At 51.0% G+C, this 21,796-nt stretch overlaps 1 protein-coding gene across 5 annotated transcripts in view; it reads right to left on the reverse strand.

Annotated features, from left to right (window-relative positions):
* Window positions 1–200: 200 nt before the first annotated feature.
* The window catches only part of RRBP1 (ribosome binding protein 1), a 78,247-nt gene continuing 56,651 nt past the window's right edge, over window positions 201–21,796 (reverse strand). For 4 of the 5 annotated variants that reach the window (XM_051613666.1, XM_051613667.1, XM_051613664.1 and 1 more), the window contains 23 exons: window positions 21,084–21,782; window positions 15,959–16,107; window positions 15,604–15,726; window positions 14,442–14,594; window positions 14,025–14,143; window positions 13,064–13,217; window positions 11,088–11,226; window positions 10,559–10,746; window positions 10,333–10,370; window positions 9,077–9,167; window positions 8,253–8,345; window positions 7,785–7,877; window positions 7,596–7,676; window positions 7,407–7,496; window positions 6,888–6,980; window positions 5,321–5,392; window positions 5,044–5,139; window positions 4,514–4,597; window positions 3,207–3,299; window positions 2,270–2,353; window positions 1,673–1,771; window positions 1,023–1,166; window positions 201–751 (listed from right to left, as the gene is read on the reverse strand). In XM_051613666.1, the coding sequence (XP_051469626.1) occupies window positions 713–751; window positions 1,023–1,166; window positions 1,673–1,771; window positions 2,270–2,353; window positions 3,207–3,299; window positions 4,514–4,597; window positions 5,044–5,139; window positions 5,321–5,392; window positions 6,888–6,980; window positions 7,407–7,496; window positions 7,596–7,676; window positions 7,785–7,877; window positions 8,253–8,345; window positions 9,077–9,167; window positions 10,333–10,370; window positions 10,559–10,746; window positions 11,088–11,226; window positions 13,064–13,217; window positions 14,025–14,143; window positions 14,442–14,594; window positions 15,604–15,726; window positions 15,959–16,107; window positions 21,084–21,762 (2,994 nt within the window). In that variant the 5' untranslated portion in view covers window positions 21,763–21,782 and the 3' untranslated portion in view covers window positions 201–712. The remainder of the gene's footprint in view (window positions 752–1,022; window positions 1,167–1,672; window positions 1,772–2,269; window positions 2,354–3,206; window positions 3,300–4,513; window positions 4,598–5,043; window positions 5,140–5,320; window positions 5,393–6,887; window positions 6,981–7,406; window positions 7,497–7,595; window positions 7,677–7,784; window positions 7,878–8,252; window positions 8,346–9,076; window positions 9,168–10,332; window positions 10,371–10,558; window positions 10,747–11,087; window positions 11,227–13,063; window positions 13,218–14,024; window positions 14,144–14,441; window positions 14,595–15,603; window positions 15,727–15,958; window positions 16,108–21,083; window positions 21,783–21,796) is intronic. The other variant, XM_051613668.1, reaches the window with a different exon arrangement.

Below are 21,796 nucleotides of genomic sequence, written 5' to 3' on the forward strand. Positions count from 1 at the left end.
CGGCTGGCAGAAAAAGTTTCTCTCCCGTGCTTATATTGCAGAAAAAACAGTGGTGATGGCTTTTGCAGCAAAGCAAGCAAGGGGGAGAATAAAGGATCTGGTCCTGGCCAAAGCAGGGTCTTTCTTCAGTGAGCCCAAAGACCTGCCTGGCCTCCAAATTAAAAGAAAAAAACAAAACAAACAATAAGGAAAGGACAAGCTCTTTTCACTACATCATTTTAATTGCATCGACACCCAGAAATACTCAAGAGGATACGTGCCAAGAGCCACCCATCAAAGAGAGGCTTCCTTCCATGGCAGGTCTTACTTTCACACTTCTTTCACTCAAAAACAAAGAGAGAAAAAAAAAAGAAAAAAAAAATAATAATTGCACCAGTTGATGTACAAACACAGCCTTCCCTTTTCACACATTCTGTGGGTTCTGACGGGACAAGAGGGTGAAGCCACTGCCCCACTACTGTCAGAGTAGCTCCCTGGGGAATGAACAGTTGTACAAAACAGTATGATGAGTTTCTTACAAACGTACGCCTGTGGCGTTTACTGGTCGGGGTTTTTTGGGTTTTTTGTATTTTTTTCTTTTTTTAAGTTTTAAAACTAGGTTTTGGGTCACTAAAGGCTTGTATCTTTTCTCTACAATAAATTCAGCATATATTTTTAGGAATGTGTAAGGCATTTTGGTAAGTTGAAGGTTAAGGTTCAAGTCACAGACTCATCAAACTGAAGTCCCTTCCTTCGAACTGTCCTCTTCCCCCTGCAGAAGGAAAACAGAGGTGGGTGACTCAGCTGGATCTCAACCTTATTCTCATGGCAGCTTAAGAATCAAAGCATTTCACAGATGGGCCAGGTCTTGCCTTCTGGGCAGGGAGAACCATGACCATTATCTTGTGTGGTCCCAAGACTTCCTGAAAACCATCCAGATGGTTCCTGGCAGCAAATGCCACCTTGCCCTTGGTTTTAAACCACTGCCTGACACACACTCCGCTCATGTCAAGGGGAGAGATGGCCAAGGCCACTAAAAGTACCTTTTCCTGAAGCTGTTCTTTCAACTTCTTCACTGTTTCTCTCTCTTTGGCCAGTTGGTCCTGGGTAACTCTCAGTAGCTCCTGTAGTTTCGTTGCTGCCTGGCCCAGGTCCTTTGTTAATTTTTTTTCTTTTTCAAGTCTTTCCTACATGAGAGTCAAAAGAAGGCACCTGCCTCAGACTCCCTTTGCTGTCTGGTGACCTTCCCCCCTCCAAAAACACCTCGGGCCACCTCAAGTCTTCACTGAGCCACCTTGGTGGCCACAAGCCAGAGGAGTACTCTGCTCCCTCCTCGCTGGAGGGGCCAGGAGTCACCCCATCAGCTCACTCTGGGTCCCCAGAGACACTGTGGGCTTAAGACAACCTCATGGGAGTAGAATGGTTTCCCAATATGTGAAAAGCCTAGCATTTGCTCAGAGCATCCCCCTTATCTTGCCAAACTTGGATGAAGTGGCTGTGACTCGCACCCTGCTGTCTTTCAGCCATGTTGGAGCTCATGGCCAGCCCCAGGCAGGGAGTTACCTGCAGAGAAATCATCTTCCTTGCCCCACCATCCTCAAGAATAATAAATCATGCCCTTAGTCCTGCTCAGACACAGCTTTTGCTGCCTTGGATGACCACCAAGCAGAAGAGAGCAGGACAGCCAAATCACCTTGAGTTGCTGGGCCTCCTCCATGTCTGAAGCTGCTGCATTTTCAGCCAATCTCAGCTTTTCCAGCTCTGCTTGCAGACTGCATGCTGAGTTCTGGGCCTGGAAGAGGGACACATACTCACTAAGCACACAAGCTAATGGTGGCAGGCACCCTCTGCATTCCATCCCATTCAGCCCCTGGTCCCCAACAGGACTGCCTCTGGTGAAGAGTTAGGTCATCCAGCTGCTGCCAGACAGTGGGGTGCCTAACGCAATGCACAGCTTTTGCTGATCCATCTTCTCCCAGGAAGATGACATTTCTTGCCAGAGGCAGCATGAAGCCCAGCTAAAGTCCTTAAGCCTCCAGGAAAAGAACTAGTAGAAAATATGGGGGAAACTGGGAGAGGGGCAATTGGAGGGACAAGCAATACCACATGGCTTTAGCACAGCTGCTTCAAGAAGTTCTTCAGTTTGAGGGAATGCAGTGATATCTGAGATGCAGACAGGGACAGGGAGAAACCTTTAAATTAATTCTTCAAATTAATTCGTGGGCTTCATTAGCAACCAAGAACCCATAAAGGCTTTGCAAACCCTTGTCTTCGCTTCGGCTGCACCCACCTCCTCCAGCTCCAGTGCCAGCTTTTGCCGCAGCACTTGCTCCTTCTCCACTAGTGCTTCATTTTGCTCCAGCTGAGTTTTCAACTGTGTTGAGAAAAGGGGAAAATGCCCACAAATAAAATGTTTAAAAGAGATCCAAGAGAGGAGCTAGCAGGCACATTGCCAAGAAAGCTGGGGTAGGTGGGAGAAATGAAAACGGAAACTTTCCCCAGGGTATCAAAGGGCAATAGGTACTGGCATCCCCTCTTTGCACAGAAGCCAGGAGGATGCCGACAGCGAGCCCAGGGCTTGGCTCTGCACTGCCTGCTCTCCAGGCAGTGCCAGCTGGAACCTGGGACGAGAGGCACCTCACAGTGAAGGATGTGTCTGGCAGGTCCCTGCATCCAGGAGAAGGCTCCACACTTAATGGGATTAAAGGAGAGAGACAGAGCCTGGCTCGTGGCAGCACTGCCACCATCAAGAGGCCTTAGCCTGAAACTGACCAGCCGCTGCTAATGCCCTCAGACCAGCAAGATTCACAGAGCCTCTGTAATCTTAATCCCCACCGTCTGGAAAAGGATCCCAGTGCAGCTCTGTTGGGGTCTCCCCTTCCTCTGAGGAGAGCCAAGCCCCCAAATCAACAGGGCATGATTGTGTGGCAATGCATCTGCTGCCTGCCTCCCTCAAAATCCTGCCAGCCTGATGCTGTTATGGAGGGCTCCGAAGGGGAACAGCCTGGTGAAAGCTGGCTGGTGACATGTTCCCATTGGGAACAGGATGCATGGTTGAAGGGATGGGGGCTGGCTTCCCCAAAACATACAGGACAAGAGATGACACAGCCACAGCAGCCCTGAGCAAAGCCACGTGTGGTTCTCCATGCAGTTAGAGATGGCAAGACAAGACAAGGGACATGGTTAAGGGTCAGCACCTCCACAGACAGTGGTCTCACCACCCTGACCTCAAGAGGTGCAGGCTCACTTGGGTCAGCTTGTAACCTCACTACTTCTCCATCCTGTACACGGTTCTTCATCTCACTCAACTGCTGCCTGACCTGGAAGGAGGACCAGCAAGCCTGGCTCAGTTACACATCTCTGCCCTTCAAACATTACAAGACCTACAGGGACCTATAGATAAAGTTTGCCAGTGTTTTTGCTTGCACACGAGCTGGAACGTTTGGAAAACCACCTCAGTTTCTGCTAGATATAGGATGGTGGTACCTAACTTGGGCAGCTTGAGGCACAACAGCTCCTAGGGGTGAACAGCACACGCTCATGCCTTGTCTGCTCTCCTTTGATCACTCAGCACCTTGGTGTAAAGCCATGGCTGAGGGTTTGTACCAACGTAGTTGAGGTGTTAAGCAAAGCAGCCAAGGCAGGGTGGCAGGTCATGTTTTGCCAGCAATCACAGCTGAGATGGCAGTGGAGGCAGTTACTTGAGCACTGCCCCCTGATTAAACCCCCCACTCCACCAACTAGAGTTCCATCCTACACCATCAAGCAAAATGGAAAGTTGCTGGGTGAATACAGCTGTGTTCCACGCTTACAACTGTCTGCCCACTTAATGTGATTAAGGCTAATGATAACCCAGCACCACATTTGCTGCATCAGCTCCCTGTGTGAGCTTGACGGTGGCTGCTGCAAGGCTGGGAAGAGTCATGGCACCCAAGGGAAACCCAACTCCCAGTTTGCCCAGCTCTGAGCAGCTCTGCAAGCCAGCAGCACTGTGAGGATTTAAATAAACATCTCCTGATCCTCTTGCAATAAGAGTATGGCTTTAAAAATAAAAGCCTTCAGGGTTTTGACAAATCTGTTGACTCTCCTGGACCTGTACCCCAGTCCTCTCCCCAGTCCTTCTAGCAACCCTTACACATGAGCTGCACAGTCTCAGTCCTCGCACCTGGAGGTGGACAGATGGATGCTTAAGGCACCCAAGTCCCTGCCCTAGGTTTGGGGTAATGAGTGTCCAGTGGTGGGGTGGTTGGCTTATTCTCCTGCATGCCAGCTTGCACAAGCCTTGATGTTCTCCCTTCCTTCCCACCCCCATCATGGGAGAAAAGGCAGGCAAATAAAAATCTCCTGGGTCTCAAGCATCCTCTTTGAAAGCCAGATCAGTCCAGCCCCCAGCAGCACCAGGCTTCCCCATGCACTGGCTGTGCCCTTCTCCCCAATCCACAGGGAGGATGCCAGCCCCGCAAATGGGTTTGCAAACCAGCTCTGGCCAGAGCAGTGAAGTCCCAGCAGGGCAGCTCTGGGGGTCTTCCCTTACCAGGGCCAGCTCCTTGCTCTGCTTCTGCGTTTCTGTCTTCGCTGCCTCCAGCTGCTGCTGGGACTCTGACAAGAGCTGCCTCAACTGTCAAGGAGGAGCAGAAAGAGAAAAAAAAAGGTTCATTTACGCACTTGGTTTTGGAGCCTTTGGGCCCAAGGAAGCATTTTTACGATGCAAGATCTTCTCAAAGAGCCCATAACGGCATAAGTTGTTAACCTGCCTGCTGATGCCTGCTCAATGAGATGGCCATGAGAAAGCTCCATCTCACCTGAGTCACAGAAATCCCAAAGGCCACAGAAAAGCCGTGGACAGTATTTCCATCCAGATTTCCCTGTCCCATCACTTTGCCAATGGATCTCCTGACCTTAGGTGTCTACAAACCAGACCAGAGCAACACCTCTCTCTGTTTTCTCCTGCTTTGCAAAGCTGAAGATCCCCAGGGCACTCCCCAAATCCCCAAAACACAGATAGGTCATGAGTCAGGATTAGAGGAAAGAAGTATTTAAGAAGGTAACAGCCACCACACTTACAGCTTCAACTTCTTTTGTGTAGTTTTGGCGTTCAGAGCTGGCTGTCTCCAAGTGATTTTCCAGTTGCGTTTCCAGAAGAGAGGTGTATTCCTTTATCTGGATTAAAAGGGAGGAAAGCGGGAAAGGGCTGACTGTTTGTGGCCCAACACATCTCAAACATCCCATGATCCAAGTCTGCCTTCTCCAGGAGAAGTCAGGAGATGAGTCCCAGCTCAGCCCAAGAATAGCATGTACCTGTCTGGTGTGGGGATCTTCTCCTGTACCCAAAAAACCTTACCTGATCTGTGCTCTGCAGATCTGCTTTCAACTTCTCCACCATGTCTTCAAGGGATTTCAGCTGGAGTTGTGACTAAGCCAAGAAGCATCAGAGAAGGTCAGTGGACAAGATCTCACATGCACACTAAGCATCTTCCATTCAACCAAAAAAACAGCCAGTGTTTCACTCCCACCTCTCCCATTTCATCCGGTACCCAAGTGTGGAAGAGACACGACACCAAAGCAGAGCTCCAGAGCCTGCAGGGCAGGAGCTCCTGTTCCCAGGGAGGATTAATCTAACTAGCCCAGGCTGTAAATCGTGGAGCAAGGCAACAGTTTCTGCAAGCAGGACTTCAGCTGGCTGCAGTCAGCTTTCAACACCAGAAACTCTGGCACCAGACTCGGTGCAAGTTTCCTACTGAAAGCGCCTTTGGTTTGGAAGAGCAGCAAGGTAGACTTTCCAATGAGGTGTCACGGGCTTTGCTATTAGGAGAAGCCAAGCTATCAGAAAAAGCATGGGGTTTGCATTTAAACCTGGACTGATTTTTGAAGAGGACTCCACAGTTGCTGAGTTTTTTGATAAGGAGGAATTCAGCTCTTCTCCACAGAGAGGCAGGACTGCTCTGGGACCTGTCCTAGCTACCACACATTCATCCCATCACGCAGACCAGCGGTCAGCCACGTCATCCCCCTGCAATCCTACACCAGGCCTCAGCAGCGCTGGCGCTGCAGGAGCCAGCAACAGGCTGAGAAATCAAAGATCTCTTGTACAAGAGCTCCCTCACGGCTCTGCGGCCTCAGTTCCCTCCAAAACCCCATGTGATGGATGGGGAGCAGCCAGGCTGTGGAAAGCAGCTTGATCTTAGTTCTGCATTCAAGAGTTAGGAGACAACTTAAGTCCACTTTGCAGAACAGGCACAGCCAGCCAAGTTCTCCTAGACTCCAGCTAAGTCACGAGAGCTCACAAAACACACTCCCCACCAAACTCCTGGACCATAATGGCTCTCTGACAGCTGCCAGCTGGATTTTTAACAAGGAAGAGCAGTACCCAGAGCTAGACTGACAGCTGGACTCAAAGCTATGTGCAGTACGTGGCTTGGACCTCAGCTCCTTTCTGAAGGTTCAACGAACTCCAAGGTCAACACAGGTTTTGAGAGCAGGCCAAGTTCTTCTGAAAACGGGAATCCAAGCACCGTGCATGTACTCTCCTCCTCTCAAGCCAGCACCCAGCAGTAGGGCTCTGCCCAATTTCCAAGCAGCAGAGCTTGGATTACTGCAGCAGTGATGAGGTTTCCCAACTACCATGCCTGAATCAGAGAGCTGCAACCATTCGTCCAGCTCCACTGGCAGGGTCTAGGCACATGCCAGGAGAGGAGGAAGAAAGGCTTAGCTCCTATGTGAGGTGGGCTTCTTATTTGCTGGTTTGGTGACAGGAGGGGTGGATTCAGGGTGAAGAAAAAGTCCCCATGCCTCAGAGTTTAAGGTTGGCAGATACAGTTAGGGTCACCATCCTTTTTAAAGCCAAAAGCCTCTTCTCCTGTAAGTTCAGCTCCATGAGTGACATGCCCAGGTGTGCCCCAAACACCCACCTTTTGGAGTTCCTCCTCAGATGCTGTGAGCTTTGCTTTCCACACCTGCTCCTCCTCTTCCACGCTCTTCTGCAGGTCTCGCAGCATCCCTTCCTGTTGGCAAAGCCTCAGCTGAGCCCAAACCTTGTCCAGGCCTCCCAAGCTGAGCAGAGTCAGAGCTGGAAGCCCCAGCAACACCGCTCCAAGGATTTGAGCCATAGGTGACAGAATTAGATGCCCCAGGTGGGTCTATGGTCTCCTAATTCCTAGGCTGGCTCAACAACCCTCCAGATGAGCTCCTTCTGTGCCACATCCTACCACCACCAGGAAGGTTTCCAGCATGGTTAGGCTGAAGAAGAGCTCTAGAAACATCAGGTTTCTCATATTCCCATTTCACTGGCAAATAGTCTTCCACACGACAGCCCCTCAGCACTCTGAGGGATGCCCACCACGAGTCCATGGGCAGCCTGGGCTGCCAGAGAATGTTTCAAGAGGTGTTTGTTGGGTAAAACAAACATGACACAAAGGGCTGCAACCTACCGTCTCGGCAAGGATGGCTCTGTACTGCTCACATTCTGCTTGTAAAGTGCTTTGCGCTTCCTCTGCCTCTTTTAATTTAAGTGCTGAATCCTGAAAGGAGAGGGAAGAGAATGAGAGAGAGATGAGAAAAAGAAACCAGTGGTCCTTGGGCACTCCCTCACCCCTCCACGTTCCAGCCCATTCACTTACCGTGGGCTCTGCTGTAATTGTCTGCTGCTTTATAACATCCATGGTCTTCTCCTTAAACTCTTGTAGCCACATATCATAATCCTGAGTGTGAAGAAAAAAAAAAAAGACAAGGAAGAAAAAGGACACTTACGTGTCTGTCCTTCCCATGTTGTAGAGGCTCTGCAGGGGTCTGAGAAAACCCATGCCCACCTGCTGTGAGGACACGGTGACTCCAGGGAGGGCAGAGAGCAGTGTCTGCTTGGTTCGGGTCTGGAGCATATCCAGCTGTTGGGCCAGCTCTTCCTGTAAGAGGGACAAACTGGCATGGGATGGAGGTCTTGGGCATCTGCCAGCCAAGCTGTCAATACTGGTCCAGTTTTCCTATGCCTACTAAGGTGAGCCAGCACAGGGAAACCAGCCAACAGAGAAAACTGCTGCCACTGAGAACCATGAAAACATCCATTCCAGTTCACCCATCTTTACAGTTCCCCAACCATGACCTGTACAGGGAACACATGGTCCTCAAACAAACTGTGGAGAAGCTGGCTGGAGGGTTGGGCCATCGCTGCTCCTAAGAAGAGGCAGGCAACCCAGGGCAAGCAACTCTGGTGACTCAGGGAGGCTGAATATTTCCCTTACAACATCAGCATCACTGCAAGAGAGAAATGCCAGGCTCACCTTTGCTTTTGTAGCAGCAAGTAGTTTTTCCTCACACGCTTTCTCCACTGTGGTCAGCGCTTCCATTGCTTTCCAGTTCTTCTCACGAAGGTCCTGCCGAGACCACATACAGAGTGCAATAAGCCATATGTCACACCAAAGGCTCCCAGCCTGCTCCTGCTTGTTGACACTGTGGAGGATTTCAAAGCCTCCGCTCAGGAAAAAGTGCAGCAGCTCATCACTATTGTCAAGGCCCTTCCATCCCACCCACATGCGTCCCTTTCCCCTTCATCCTTGCAGCAGCCAAATGCACTGTATCACTCAGATAGTGGCCTTGGGGGAACAGATCTGGATAGAGGCAGGAGCTCCAGAAGAACCCTCAGGATGCCTAGAGCTGCCTGGAAAGGACCCACACCAAGGGGAGGGCTGCAAGGTTGCAAGCAGACAACAGACAACCTTGAAGTAGAGGGATAAGGAGCAGAGGAGCAATGATGCATTAGGGATCACTGGTCAGGGATTGACTTGACCCTGCTGGGGTAGTATCTCCCTGGCTTAACAGGTTCCAAACCTCTCAAGAGAACAGGGGACAGACACCTGCACCTAGGCAGCTCCCCACATGCTGCAACTCATCAGCTCAAGCTGCTCAGCCTGCCAGGGGAATTCCTGCTCTCCAACAGACAAGGCAATGCCTCCAGTGCTCCATGGAACGGGAAGCACCTCTAGCTGCACCACAGAGCCATCAGTAGCCAACTACGATGGGCTGTCGTTCAAACCAAACCCCAGAGATCTGGGTTTTGGAGGAGAAAACTGAGAGCAGCAAATGCTGACCCAATTCACTCACATACATTGTTTTTGGTCTTCTGTTGTTCCACCACCTCTCGTAGCTCTGTGGCTTCCCTTTCCAAGGATGAGAGCTGGTCCATCTTCTCTTGGAGCCTGGAAGGGCAGGATGCAGAAGTGAGTCTCAGCATCCAGCTCCCTCCCAGGTAGCGAGTTGTCAAGAAGAGGACCCACAGCCCTTTCTATCCCGGTCTGCTCCGGGATCTACACACAGTGGAAGGAAGAGGGAGTGGGACTAAAAAACACAGCCATGGCAAAGCTGGAGTGGGATCTAGTTTTCTACCAGCTTATCAGCAACAACAAGCATGTGAGTACCTGGCTGTTTGCACACCCAGGTCAAGAGGAAAAAGTAACCTGATCCAGAGGCTAAAAATTCTGGCTTACACAACTGGGACAGCTCCCAACACACTCCTGTCCACAGTTCGTTAGGCTGAGATAGCCCACAGCTCTACATTTTGAAAGCATCATCCTATCTTGAGTAACCATAAATTAGGGCTGCCAAAAAGATACCTGCAACTTCCCTCCACACCCTCAGGTCCACTGTCTGCCCTGAAGGGAGCCCCAGCTCAAGCAGACCAAGGAAAGTTCAGGTCCTTGACAAGAACCACCGAAGTCTCCCAGGATAACTGAACAGCTGCCAAACTTTAGAGTCATGCTGGATGCTTGCTGGCAGTGACAGCTTCTGAGAACCCCTCCCTTGTGCAGAGCCTGAGCCTTCTCAGAAGTGCCCAGCATGTGGAAAAGGGGCAACAGACATGAATCATGATGTGGGAAACTCAAATTAAATTCCAGGAAACCCTTCTGCACTGGGAAGGGGAAGAAGTTGTGAAACACTAGAGACTCATAGAGGTGATAAATCTCCATCCTTGCAGATATACCTGACAACATCCCCAGAATGCCTCTTTTGGTTGGCTGAGCTTTGAGCAGGGACTTGGATCAGAGACATCTCACCCCCAGCACCAACACCACCAGAACCTCCTATTTTGCAGGACTGTTCAGCCTCCATGTGCCTGCCAGCAATTACAGCCTCACTTTGGAATGGCGTGGCTGTTACTTGGGGCCAGCACTGGGACCAATTAATATTATAAACAGCTGTGCTGGACAGGGTTGATCCCATCTTCCCAGCTTTGCAGTCCCCAAGTCTGCCTAATAGAGAGGGTGGGAAACCCTCCCCCAGAGGGCTCAGCAGCCGGGGAAGCCTGGGACACAGGGACAGCAGAGTGGAGGTGCTGCAGCAGTTTACACGTGCACCTAGACCCACCTTGACCGCAGCTGCTTCATTTCTGCTTCGTTGGCTGCCTGGAAGAGAGAAAGCACTTTTGTCACCTGTCCTAGGCACATGATGCAGGTCAACCCTTCCTGCAGGATCCCAGAGGGTATCCCAGAGGAAAGATCACAAAATTACTGTGTTAACACAGTGCAAAAACACCTGCTTGAGTAGTGTAACCCCCTCTCCTCCTCCCACTTCAATTAAACGAGCACACGACCTGCAAGTCTCTGTCTTTTTCTGCCTCCCTCATCTGGCCTGCCTCCAGCAGAGCTTCAATGGATTTGATCCTTTCCAGGAGTTTCGTATTCTCTGAGCTGGCATCCTGCAGTTTCCTCTTCACGTTGTCCAGCTCCAGCAACTTGCTTTTAACCTCTGCTTCGGAGCTCAGTAACTTGGCCTGCAGTTCTGTTGGAGGAAGAGGTTAGAAATATAGTAACGTAGGTGCAAACAAATTTGGAGACTCCCCACCCTGCCTGCCCAAGCAGGACTTGGCAAAAGATGTGGCTGTGGATGCTTTCAGGAGGCATAGAAAGGGCAGGCAGGGATGAAGGACAGCATAGGGGAGAGGCACTGGAGTGGCATCCTAGGATGGGACCATGAATCAGTCCCATGTCTTCCTAATGCCAACATCAGGCAGCCTAACTCATCCCTGGGTCTACTTGTCCTGCCCCAACCAGCCCCATCAAGCAGGCAGTCCTGAAAGCTCCAAGTCTGCCCCACAGCTCTCCTTGATCCAAGATCCTCACCAGCAATGCTCTGCTGCTGTCCTCTGGCCTTTTCTGCCTCTGCTAACAAGCTCTTGTAGCTGGTCTGGGTTTTGCGGAGCTCATCGCTTACTTCATCCAGCCTCTTCTGCAGCGTCGCCTCCACCTCCCTTTGGGAAGCCTGCATGGCAGGAAGAGAAGGCTTTCCATAGCGTGCCAGGCACCCCAGCCAATTTGAAAGAAAACTATGTGTCACTTAATGTTATTTTTAAGCTGTGCTTTGTTGGGGGGTATAAGTTATTCTTCCCCATGCTCCTCTTGTGCATGAAGCATCTTGTCTCACACTTGTGTTTTATCATTTGACAGCCCTCCAGTGGGAAGCAGACAACACCTGAACATCTCGCTTCTGGGCCAAGTCCACAGACACCTTCCCCTCTGGAAAGCTAAGCTTTGAAAAACCTCTTAAAACCCTGGTCCTAAGTACTGCCACGGTGCTTAGCAGGTTGGAGAGGCTCAGCTACATGTTTCCACACATGGAGGAATTTTCTGTGCAGTTTGGGCCAGGGAAGACTTTTTTTTTTCCATCTTAGAAAGCAGTGAGGAAGAGGCCTGGCCAAGACATGCGTTTTGAGGGGGAAAACAGAGGGGGAGGACAAGGAGCATGCTGCAAACCAGCTCTACAGGTACACATTGCACCCTTGCAGATGGTGAAATGTTGCTTTGCATGGAGAGGACAGAAGAAGGTAAACCAGCAGCCCTGTCTCTGTATGAGTGATACTTCCAGAACCACCAAAAAAGCAGGACTTCTCCTTTTTTTTGAGGATTTGACTCCACATCTTCAGCTCTGAGCTCCAGGTGTTACTGTGGAGCACATTCTCCCTAGCACCTTAAACACATCACTGGCTTTGAAGTCTTGCAGTTAGTATGATTTATTTAATTAGTATGAAGGTGTGCAGCAAGCTGACAGCCCTCAAGAAGCTCTCTTAAAAGCATGCCTATAAGCTGGTGTTTTGAACCAGAAAGGTGGCCTCTGCCTTCAAGACGGATGCATGCACACGTCACCCCCCTTGCTCCTGGCCTGTGAAAGCAGCAGGTGTCAAAACCAGCCCCCCAAAGAGAGATGTGCATCCCCAGGTACCTGAAAAATTAAGACCAAGGATATCGAAGGCTCCTTGCTCTAGGAACACCCCTACAAACCATTTTGGCATGCATAGATAAAGAAGGTCACCACTACAGCCCCTTTGTAAAGTGGCCAGAGCATTTTGGAGACCACAGCACACGCAGGAGGGAGACATCATAACCCTTACCCTGTTTGCAAACACTGTAGGAAAGAAGTGCAAGTTCCTGGGTCAGAGGCACCTGGAATCAATACTCCCAGCCTCCTGCTTAGTCAAATCCCATCAGGAGTGCTGCAACACCCCCAGAAGATGCTCTTCCCTGCACGGGTACAGCCTGCCAGCAACGCACCACAGCTCCTCCACCGATGGCATGCTCAGAGGCTCTACTTTGGACGTGTCCTTTAAACACCACTAAAAAGCCCAAGCCCAACCACACGCTGATGACAACTAAAAAAGCCACAAGCTCTACCTCCTGCACCAAGGAGAGAGAGCAATGGGCTTAAAATCAGCTGAGTCAAGAGAGAGCACTCACATCTGTGTGAGCACAGGCTGGCAAGGGCTGGTAGGTTTCTTCTCTCACCTCAGGGTACCACCCAGCAGTGTGCACCATCCCACCCCCACCTTCACAGGCTCACGAGCTTCATAGGCAAGTGAGAACAACATTTTCAAGGAGGGCATCATGCTTTCTGGGCCTTGCTGGTGATGCTGCACAAAGACCACATTGCGTGTGACAAACTAATGGGGGGAAGCAATTATGAAGTCCAAAAGGAAGCCTGCCTTCCAACTGTAGATGCTCATCTCCCTCCAAGCTCTTCCCATGGCCAAGTCCACAGATCCCATGCCATTTAGCCACCCACCCTGTCTCTGCGAGGGGACTGGGTTTGCCAGTGCCTGCCTGACCTGCAGCTGTTCAATCTGCTTCTCAGAAGCTGCCACTTTGATCTCCCAGCTCTTCTTCTGCTGCTCCTCTTGCTGCAGCACCTCCGACTTCTCAGACAGCTCTTTCATCAGCTTGTTGCACTCTTGCCGTAACTTGGCCAGCTCAGTGTTCTGCCTGCACCAATAGAACCAGGGTTATTTTAGCCGACAGGCCAGTCATGCATCAATAATGTTTCCTAGGGGGAAACACATCCTCCTGGGGCCTGATACAGGACTTGAAACATCTTAATGGCTGCTTTTGCCTGTTTCTAAGACATGCCTGCTCCTTCAGGGAGGGGGTGGAGCGAGCTGACAAATCACTTTTCAAAACCTGTGTTACAATCACAGGAGACATTCCTTTCTCATTAAGTAGATGACAAGAGGATCTGTGTTCCCAGACACAAGAAAAAACACTCTAAGCAGCTGGAGTCCACTCTGTAATTATTTGACTGCTGTTAAGCCATTTCAGGCTTTCTATAAAAAGAAGCATGAAATTCTTCTACCTAGCTCCTACTTGTTCTGCATGCACTGGTCAGGTCTCGGTTCTCTGCAGCATCACCCCCATCAAACAGCCAGCTGCATTTCTTCAGAAGCTTGAGAGTACGAGCTAGTCCTAAGGGAGAAAGTGCCACAGTGCCTTCTGCTTCCCTCTCACAGCCTCCACTGCCTGTTGCCTCTAGCATCAGCATAGGTGACCCAAAGCAAGAGAGGGTTTCCCCTGCCCTTCCACTTGGGAAGAACATCTTTGTTTTCCCCTGCCAGCCCCCTAAAAGCCACATGGCAAGCTTTCTCACTCATTCTTCTACCTCTACCTAGTTGCAGTGTCTGTAGATGCACCTTCAAGAAAGGGGGTGGCCAAGTACGATGGATACTGAACCCCAGGGTTTGCCAGAGGGCAGCCCCAGGCTCTGCCTGCTATATGTGTGTCCCCCCCCAGCCTTACTTGCTCTCCGTCTGGCTGGTGGCCTGGTTGAGGGCGTCCCTCAGGATGGAGTTCTCCTGCTGCAGGCGAGCCAGCTGTGTGTTGGGGCCATTCTCCAGCTGCTCCTGCAGGGTCCGGATCTAGAGGAGCCCAACAGTGGTTAACACTGCTGCTGGCCCCTTTGAAGCCCACAACTTGAGCAAGAGGGACTGGCAACACAGGGGGGTGTCTACTGATGCTGGCAGCCCCCACAGCTGCAATATCCCATAAGGATGCTCCCACATGTCTCCTCTCCCTTGAGAACCAAGGAGCATCACAGGGTCTCACCCCTCCCCAGGGTTCTGGTCCCCTTGCACATCTAAGTCTTCTCCAAAAGACCATACATTTGCCAGCACAAGCCACCTGGCAGCCGATGAGGAAGCACCGTGTGGGGCTCACCTTGCCCTGGAGCTGCTGTGTTTCACTGACATGGTCCTGGTAGCTGGCCTGCATGCGCGCCTGCACAGCCGCAATCTCCCGCTCGCGGGCCAGCAGCTGCTCCTTCAGCTTGCCCTCCGTGGCTGCCGCCTTGGCCCGCTCGGCCGCCAGTTCCTTTGAGAAGAGAAGTCACCCAGTTAGTCCTCAGTGTATGAGTTGCCCTGCTTCAAGGGGATGTGAAGCTGGTGGCCTCCTAGCTCAGAAGACTTGAAAGCTCAGCCCTTTCAGAGCTGCCTCCATGCCTAGCTATGGCGTTCAGCACTTACAATGCCTCCTGCATTTTGTTTTGGGCTCTGTGGCCACTGGATGCCACTGTTGCTCCACATTGGGCCAGCTAAGAGAAAGGAGTAAGACAGCTTGCAATTTTACTTTTCCCCTTCCCAGGATCAGTAACATCACAAACTTTGGGGCAAAGCAGGAAAAGAAAAAAAAACAATCAAACAAATAAACCAAAACAAAATACCAAACAAAACAAACACCACACCTTCCACCCCCTGCCAAGGCAGGAATGCTCTGTTGGCCAGCTGCTCAGTGCTGTGCTGCTGCCCTCTGTGCTCTGCACAGGGAGGGGTTCAGCACAGCCCCCAAGTGCACGGGGTAGCTGTGCCCCCTCCTCCCCTGCCTGCAGGCATATGGACCCACTGGCATGGCCCCAGTGCCCAGTCAAAGATTCCAACAGCCAAAAACAGATGGAAGCAGGGGGCTGAGCCAGGGAAGGGGGCTGTAAATAGTTTCAGCCTCCTTAGGAAGGGAATGATCAGCAACTCCTCAGCCCAGGGGACCCAAGCAGAGACAAGAAGGGATTTCTTTTCCCCCCTATAGCAGCAGGAAGCTGCAGTCTCCTACGGGAAGGGCTTTCCCCTGCTTCTCCTGCAGTTGTCAACTTGCACTACCCTGCGGCTCTTTGGGCCACTGCCTCCCTGGCCTGGATCAGGCCCAGGAGAGGAGGACAGGCAGGAATCTCCTCCCCTTTTTGGGGAGAAAAGAGCAAACAGGTAAGTGTCCTGAGAGCCCCTGGGCTTCACCTCCAAGGGGGATGAGATGTGGGCAGCAGGCAGTGCATGGTGAGCTATGACAAGCAGAGCCCATGCCGGGGGTGCCAGGAGGGCCACAAGGCACTTACCTTGCTCAGCTCCCGCAGCTTGTTTCTGGCAGCAGCCACATCCTCCTGCTCCGCTGCGAGCTGCTTCTCCTTCTCCTCCAGCTGGCGTTTCAGGACGGCGACTGGGTCACCCTTCTGCGTGGCCTGCCAGAGCAGGGTGTCACATCAGTGGGGACCACCACCTCTGGACCATCCCCTCCACCCCGCATGCATGGGATCCTGCCCTCTACTCCAGCAGAAAATTCAGCTCCGTTCTCCAGGCATGACTCCTGGGGCCAGCCAGCTGGAAATGATGCCACCTTCCCTCCCTTCCACACTTCCAGAGGCTCAGCAGAGCCCCAGCAGCTGGTGGCCACAATGGCGCTGGCAGCCCTACCGTGTGCCAGGTGTCCTGGACAATGCCTGCTTTCTCTGTCAGGATCTCAATGAGCCGCTGAGCCTCCCCCTCACTGAACATCATGCTGCTGACGGTGGACACAAGTGTCTTGTAGGGCAGGTAGAGGGGCCCATCTGAGTCGGTGGGTGCTAGGGAGGAAAGAGGAGGGGTTAGGACTGCTCCAGCCAACAGCAGAGCTGAGAAGAAGCATCTCAGTTGGTTTCAACCCCACAAGTGCCATTTCAAACAGGCATTCGCCCAGATTTCCACAGTCAAGTCTGATACCTCTCTAACTAAAGGCAACATGAGAAGTGCTGGAGATGACACCCACCACACACGTGTGCTTCTTGAGCCAGCTGTCACCTCTGACTGGCTCTACTACTGCTGCCACCATCCTCCATCAAACTCTGTGACTCCCAGAAGGAGATGGGCATACTTTGCCAACGTCAGGGAGCAGACATGCTGGGCATCAGAAGTTGGACCACACCGTGATATAACCTTGCTGGGGGACATCACTCCATTCTGCAGTGCCAGTGATGCAGAGTGCAGCAAGGTCATCTCCCACCTTTAACCAGGCAGGTTTGTTCCAGTTTTTTGCTAAGGGAACAAAACAACTCCAAGCCTTCTCCTACCCTTCTGCTACCCCAGGAAAGCCAAGGAGCATCAGGGACCATAATGCAAGGTCATGATGACTATAGGGTAGTGGGCAGTGGTTTAGGACTTCCATGCCCAGTGGGCTTATTTTCCTAAAAAAAATCCCAGAAGAAAAAGCAGTTTGGACTCCAGTAGCTCCAGAGCCTCTAAAGCTGTTAACATCAGGGTCTCCTGAACACAGAGGCTGTACTCCCCAAGAAGCAAGGCCAGGGATGAAGGAAGAAGACGTGCTGCAGGCATTGCAACAGATTCTCCTGCAGCTCCTGGAGAAGAGTCCATGCCAGAGTAGGTTCATCCTGAAGGATTGCAGCCCATGGAAGGCCCCATGCTGGAGCAGGGAAAAGATGTGAGGAGGAAGGAGGGGCAGAGAGGAGCTGTTATGGACTCACCACACTCCCAGCCCCCTGCACCGCTCAGGAAAGGCAGGTAGAGGAGTCAGGAAGGAAGGAGTAAAGCTGAGCTTGGGAAGAAGGGCAGGGGAGAAAGGTGTTGCTTTAATTTTGTCTCTTGTTCTCATCTATTTTAATTGGAAGTAAACTAAACTTGTTTTCCCCAAGTCAACTCCGTCTTGCCTGTGATAGTAATTGCTAAGTAATTGCTCTGTCTCTAGCTTGATTCACAAGCTTCCCCATCGTATTTTTTCCCCCATCCTGTTGAGAAGGGGGAGTGAGAGAATGCTTGGGTGGGCATTTGGCAGCCAGTCACAGTCAACCCACCACAGCAACTGAGCCGTAAAGCCCAGGGATGCCCAGCAGTCCCGACACACTCTGTTTGCTCCCACCTTCTGGTAGATCCATTTGGGATGGCAGTGCTGAGCTCTGCCAGCAGTAAAATCAGTTTTCCCAGCAGCAGCCACTTCCTATCCGGGCAGCTCCACTGCCTGGTGCAACCAGGGCCCAAGAGCTTGGCTCACGCTTTACTCACCCACAACAGCACGGATGCAGGACAGCACATCACCTCCCTTGGGTGGAGTGGCCCATCAAGCAGAATTCTGCCCATCCCCCAGCAATGCTGTGCAAAGGGAGCCTTGCACAAGGCCAGCACAACACAAACCCCACCTTGCAACTGGCAACTGTGGCCAGAGCAGCCTGCCAAGCCAAAGGAAGCCTCCACTGCTGCTGAGCCCATTCAGAGTTTGGAAACCTCATGCCTTGCCAAAGGAAGCGGCGAAACAAGAAGCAGCCGTGTGGCAAAGCTGCCATGGAAAAGCACAGCAGGGTTGATGGGTCTGAAGAGCCACTTCTCAACCATAAGGGGACACGGGGGACATGGATAGTCCTTGCGTGGAGCCCCACACCTGCAAGGCTGCAGCCCAGCTCAAGTACCCACGTGTTTTACGGGAGAGAACAGCTCTTGCTGTCCCAGCTAATGACCTGGGATCCAAGTACATGCTAACCACTTGCAAGCAAGTTTTTCAGTGATGCAGGAAGCTAAAAACAAACCACACGAGAAAAATAACCCAAACTGCTCTTGTCAGGTTTGCCATCTGTTTCAGTGCCGAGCACCTGTCTTTGAACACTTTGAACACCCATTTTTATCTGCCACAGGAAAATTTGTTGCTTCTGCCTTTGAGGACAAGAGAATCATGCAATCTCAGAATTGTCAGAGCTGGAAGGGACCTCTAGAGAACATCTAGTCCAACTCCTCCACTAAAGCAGGATCCCCTAGAGCACATTACTCAGGACTGCATCCAGGGGTGTCTTGAACATTACCAGAGTAAGGGACTCCACAACCAGGGCAGCCTGTTCCAGTGCTCCATCACTCTCACTGTAAAGAAGTTTTTCCTCATATTAAATGGAACTTCCCATGTTCCAGCTTGTGCCCATTGCCCCTTGTCCTGCCACTGAGAACTACTGAAAAGAGTCCGGCTCCATCCTCCTTGTACCCACCCTTTAGATACTTACAGGCATTAATAAAGTCTCTCCTCAGCCTTCTCCTCTCCAAGCTAAAGAGTCCCAGCTCACTCAGCCTTTCCTCATAAATTTCCTCATAAGAGAGATGCTTCAATCCCCCAATCATCTTTGTTGCCCTCCGCTGGACTCTCTCTCTCTCTCTTGAACTGGGGACCCCAGAACTTGACACAGTATTCCAGATGTGGCCTCACCAGGGCAGAGTAGAGGGGGACAATGACCTCTCTTGACCTACTGGACACTCTTCCTTATGCACCCCAGGATTCCATTTGCCTTCTTGGAAGCAAGGGCACATTGCTGGCTCATGAATAATTTAATGTCTACCAGGACCCCCAGATCCTTCTTCTCAAAACTGCTTTCCAGCAGGTCCACCCCTAACCGATATTGGTGCATGGGGTTCTGCCTCCCCAGGTTCCTCTCTGCCCAGCTCTCTAGCCTGTCCAGGTCACACTGGATGGCAGCCACCCCTCCCAGTTTGGTATAATCAGCAAACTTGCTGAGGATACACTCTGTCGCCTTGTCCAGGTCATTGATGTTGAACAAGACCAGACCGAGTATTGACCTCTGGGGGACCTCCAACTCGACCCTGCTCCATTGATCACAACCCTCTGAGTTCTGTCACAGAGCCAGCTCTCGATCCACCTCACTGTCCACTCATCCAGCCCACACTCTCTCAGTTTCCTAATGAGGATGCTATGGGAGACAGTGTCAAAAGCCTTGCTGAAGTCAAGATAGATGAAATCTGCTGCTCTCCCCTCATCCAGCCAACCAGCTATGTCATCATAGAAGGCTAACACCGAACACAGCAGCTGAAAGGCTGCCCACAACACCTTGGTAAAACTGCAGCCAGTCTCATGGAGCAAATACTGCTGAGAGATTTCTTTTGAAAAATCCCACAGGAGCAGCTAAGACATCACTCGTGACATTCAGGATCGGCACTTCATACCCAAAGGAGTGGATGTTTCGAGTAGCCAAAAAAGTCCCACCTTAACAACTGTTAAAACTTCATCTCCTATCCATGTTCCCTCAGCTTGTTGTGGCGTGGATTTAGGACTATGTTTTTCAGTGTTAGAGAAGTGCACCCCTGCGTGCACATGCCAAAAAAGCCACCTCCAGTAGCCTCAACACCATCACTGCAATACCTTCCAGCAGTGGCTGCTCAAACCATTTCAAATCTCCTCATTACATAGAGACAGCTTTTAGCAAAAAACTTGCTTCAGCAGGGCAGCTACAAGTGTTTTAACCCAACCCTGGGCCACAAAACGTCCTGTTGAGTAGCAGGCCCTCTCCCAAAACACAGGTGTGGAAACTGCCAGGTTATACAGCAACCTAGGTTTGGATGTGCTGCAGAAGGCTAGCAAATAGGGGTGTCTTTTTCTTTGGTTGGGCTTTTCTGTAAACAAAGGAAGAAAAGAGTCACCATCCCTGGATGTGTTTAAGGGTCATTTGGATGTGGTGTTGGTGGAGATGGTTTAAAGGAGAACTTTGTAGATTAGGGATGATGGTTGGACTCGGTGATCCCAAGGGTCTTTTCCAACCTGAATAGTTCTATGATTCTATAAATGAAACCTATGCACACCACAGCACATCTTTGAGAACACCTTGTGAGTCTTACCCCATGTGTCCATATGGAAAAATTTTATAGGTCTGAAAGCATTCATATTTGTAGTGCCTGTCATTATCACTTAACGAAAAATAAACCCCAAACTGTTCACATTGGTGCAAAGAGAGGCAAGAATGCAGCTACAGAAGAGCCATTTCTTCCCTCCTAGACCTATTTACACTCTGGAGAGCTCAGGACCACATTCTTTAATCTTTTCCATCTCCAAAGCAATCAAGTGAGGCATGAAAGATGATGGATGATGGGAAAGTTTCCTCTTCCTTGTGACATACCCAAAGTTATTTTGCTGTAACTATCCTATGATCGGTCCCCTGTTGTATAAAACCCCTTCAATCCTCTCTCCTCCAACAGGGTGTTTTTCACCTCCACTGAAAAAGGAGGAAACTGTAGCAGTGACCCACCTCCCCGCAGAAGAGTAGTAGAGCTCCTGTGTACTTTTAATAATCAGAGGTGAAAGGGGAAAACACCTCATCTTGGCTTTCCACCCAGATGTTCAGCACCTTGGCAGCTGCTCCCTCTCCCAGGACAGGCACATGCACCTCCTGTTCATCCTTGATGTACAGATCTGCTCAGAAAACCCCAATGCAACAGCAAATCTTAGAAGAACCTGTAACTCTCCAACATCTGTGTGCTAGACCAAGGAGCTAAGCACCAAGCAGGGGTACCCAATGCAGAGGGCAACACATTACTGAGGGAAAACAAGTCAATAAACTCTGGCCTACAGCTCTACTTCCCACCAGACAGAAATACAGTGCAGCACAGGCTTTTTCAACCCCCCTTCCCCTTGGCAGACATAATCCATCTCACCAGAGACTGCCTTTCTACAGCTGCCCTGTTTCCAACACTAAAGAACAAAGCATGGGACAGCTCCATTTGAACAGCAGCGAGGTGCCCCGCTGGCTGACTCGATGGGGGTATATACAGAGGAATTTGGCCTTACCTGGCTCGCTCTTCTTCTTGGATGCAGCCTTCTTCTTGACAGGTCCATCGTGCTTCTGCTCCTCATGGGTTGGAAGGGCATCACTTTTCTTGATGACAGAGCTGATGACCGGAGCACTTTGCTGTGTGCCAACAGGCGGCACGGCCACAACAGGCACCTCCTTAGGGGTCACCTCCAAGACAGGAGAATTTTTGGATACACTGACAGGAGGCGAAGCCAAGACCGGGCTAGGAGCAGGCTCTACCTTTGCCACCTTCTTCTCTTTCTTCCTCTTCTCCTTAGGTGATGGAGCAGGTTTCTCTTTTTCCTGAGGGGGCACTGATACTGCTGTGATTGGAGACTCAATGGTTACGGGCTCAGACACCACAGCAGGCTCAAGAATCACATCCTTGGGAGAGTCCGTCACTTCCTGAGTCAGCTGCTGCTCTGGGATCTTTCCATTAGGCTTCTCTTCCTTTTTCTTTGCTTTTCCTTTTTTCTCAACAGGTTTCTCTTTCTTCTTTTTCTCTATTTTCTGCTGCTGGGTCTTCTCAAGCTCTTTGCGTTGCTTGGCCAAGGCTTCCTCATAAGACGTCTCCTTCATGGAGAATGTGGACACCAGGAAGATCCCAATGGCTGATATCACCATAAAACCTCCAAAGACCATAACACCCAGTGTCTGAGGGTCATACACATCCATCTTGCCTTGTTCTTCTGTGCCTGCAAGAGACCAG

Source organism: Apus apus, chromosome 3, assembly GCF_020740795.1.
Source record: "Apus apus isolate bApuApu2 chromosome 3, bApuApu2.pri.cur, whole genome shotgun sequence".
In the NCBI taxonomy this organism is placed as follows: domain Eukaryota; kingdom Metazoa; phylum Chordata; class Aves; order Apodiformes; family Apodidae; genus Apus; species Apus apus.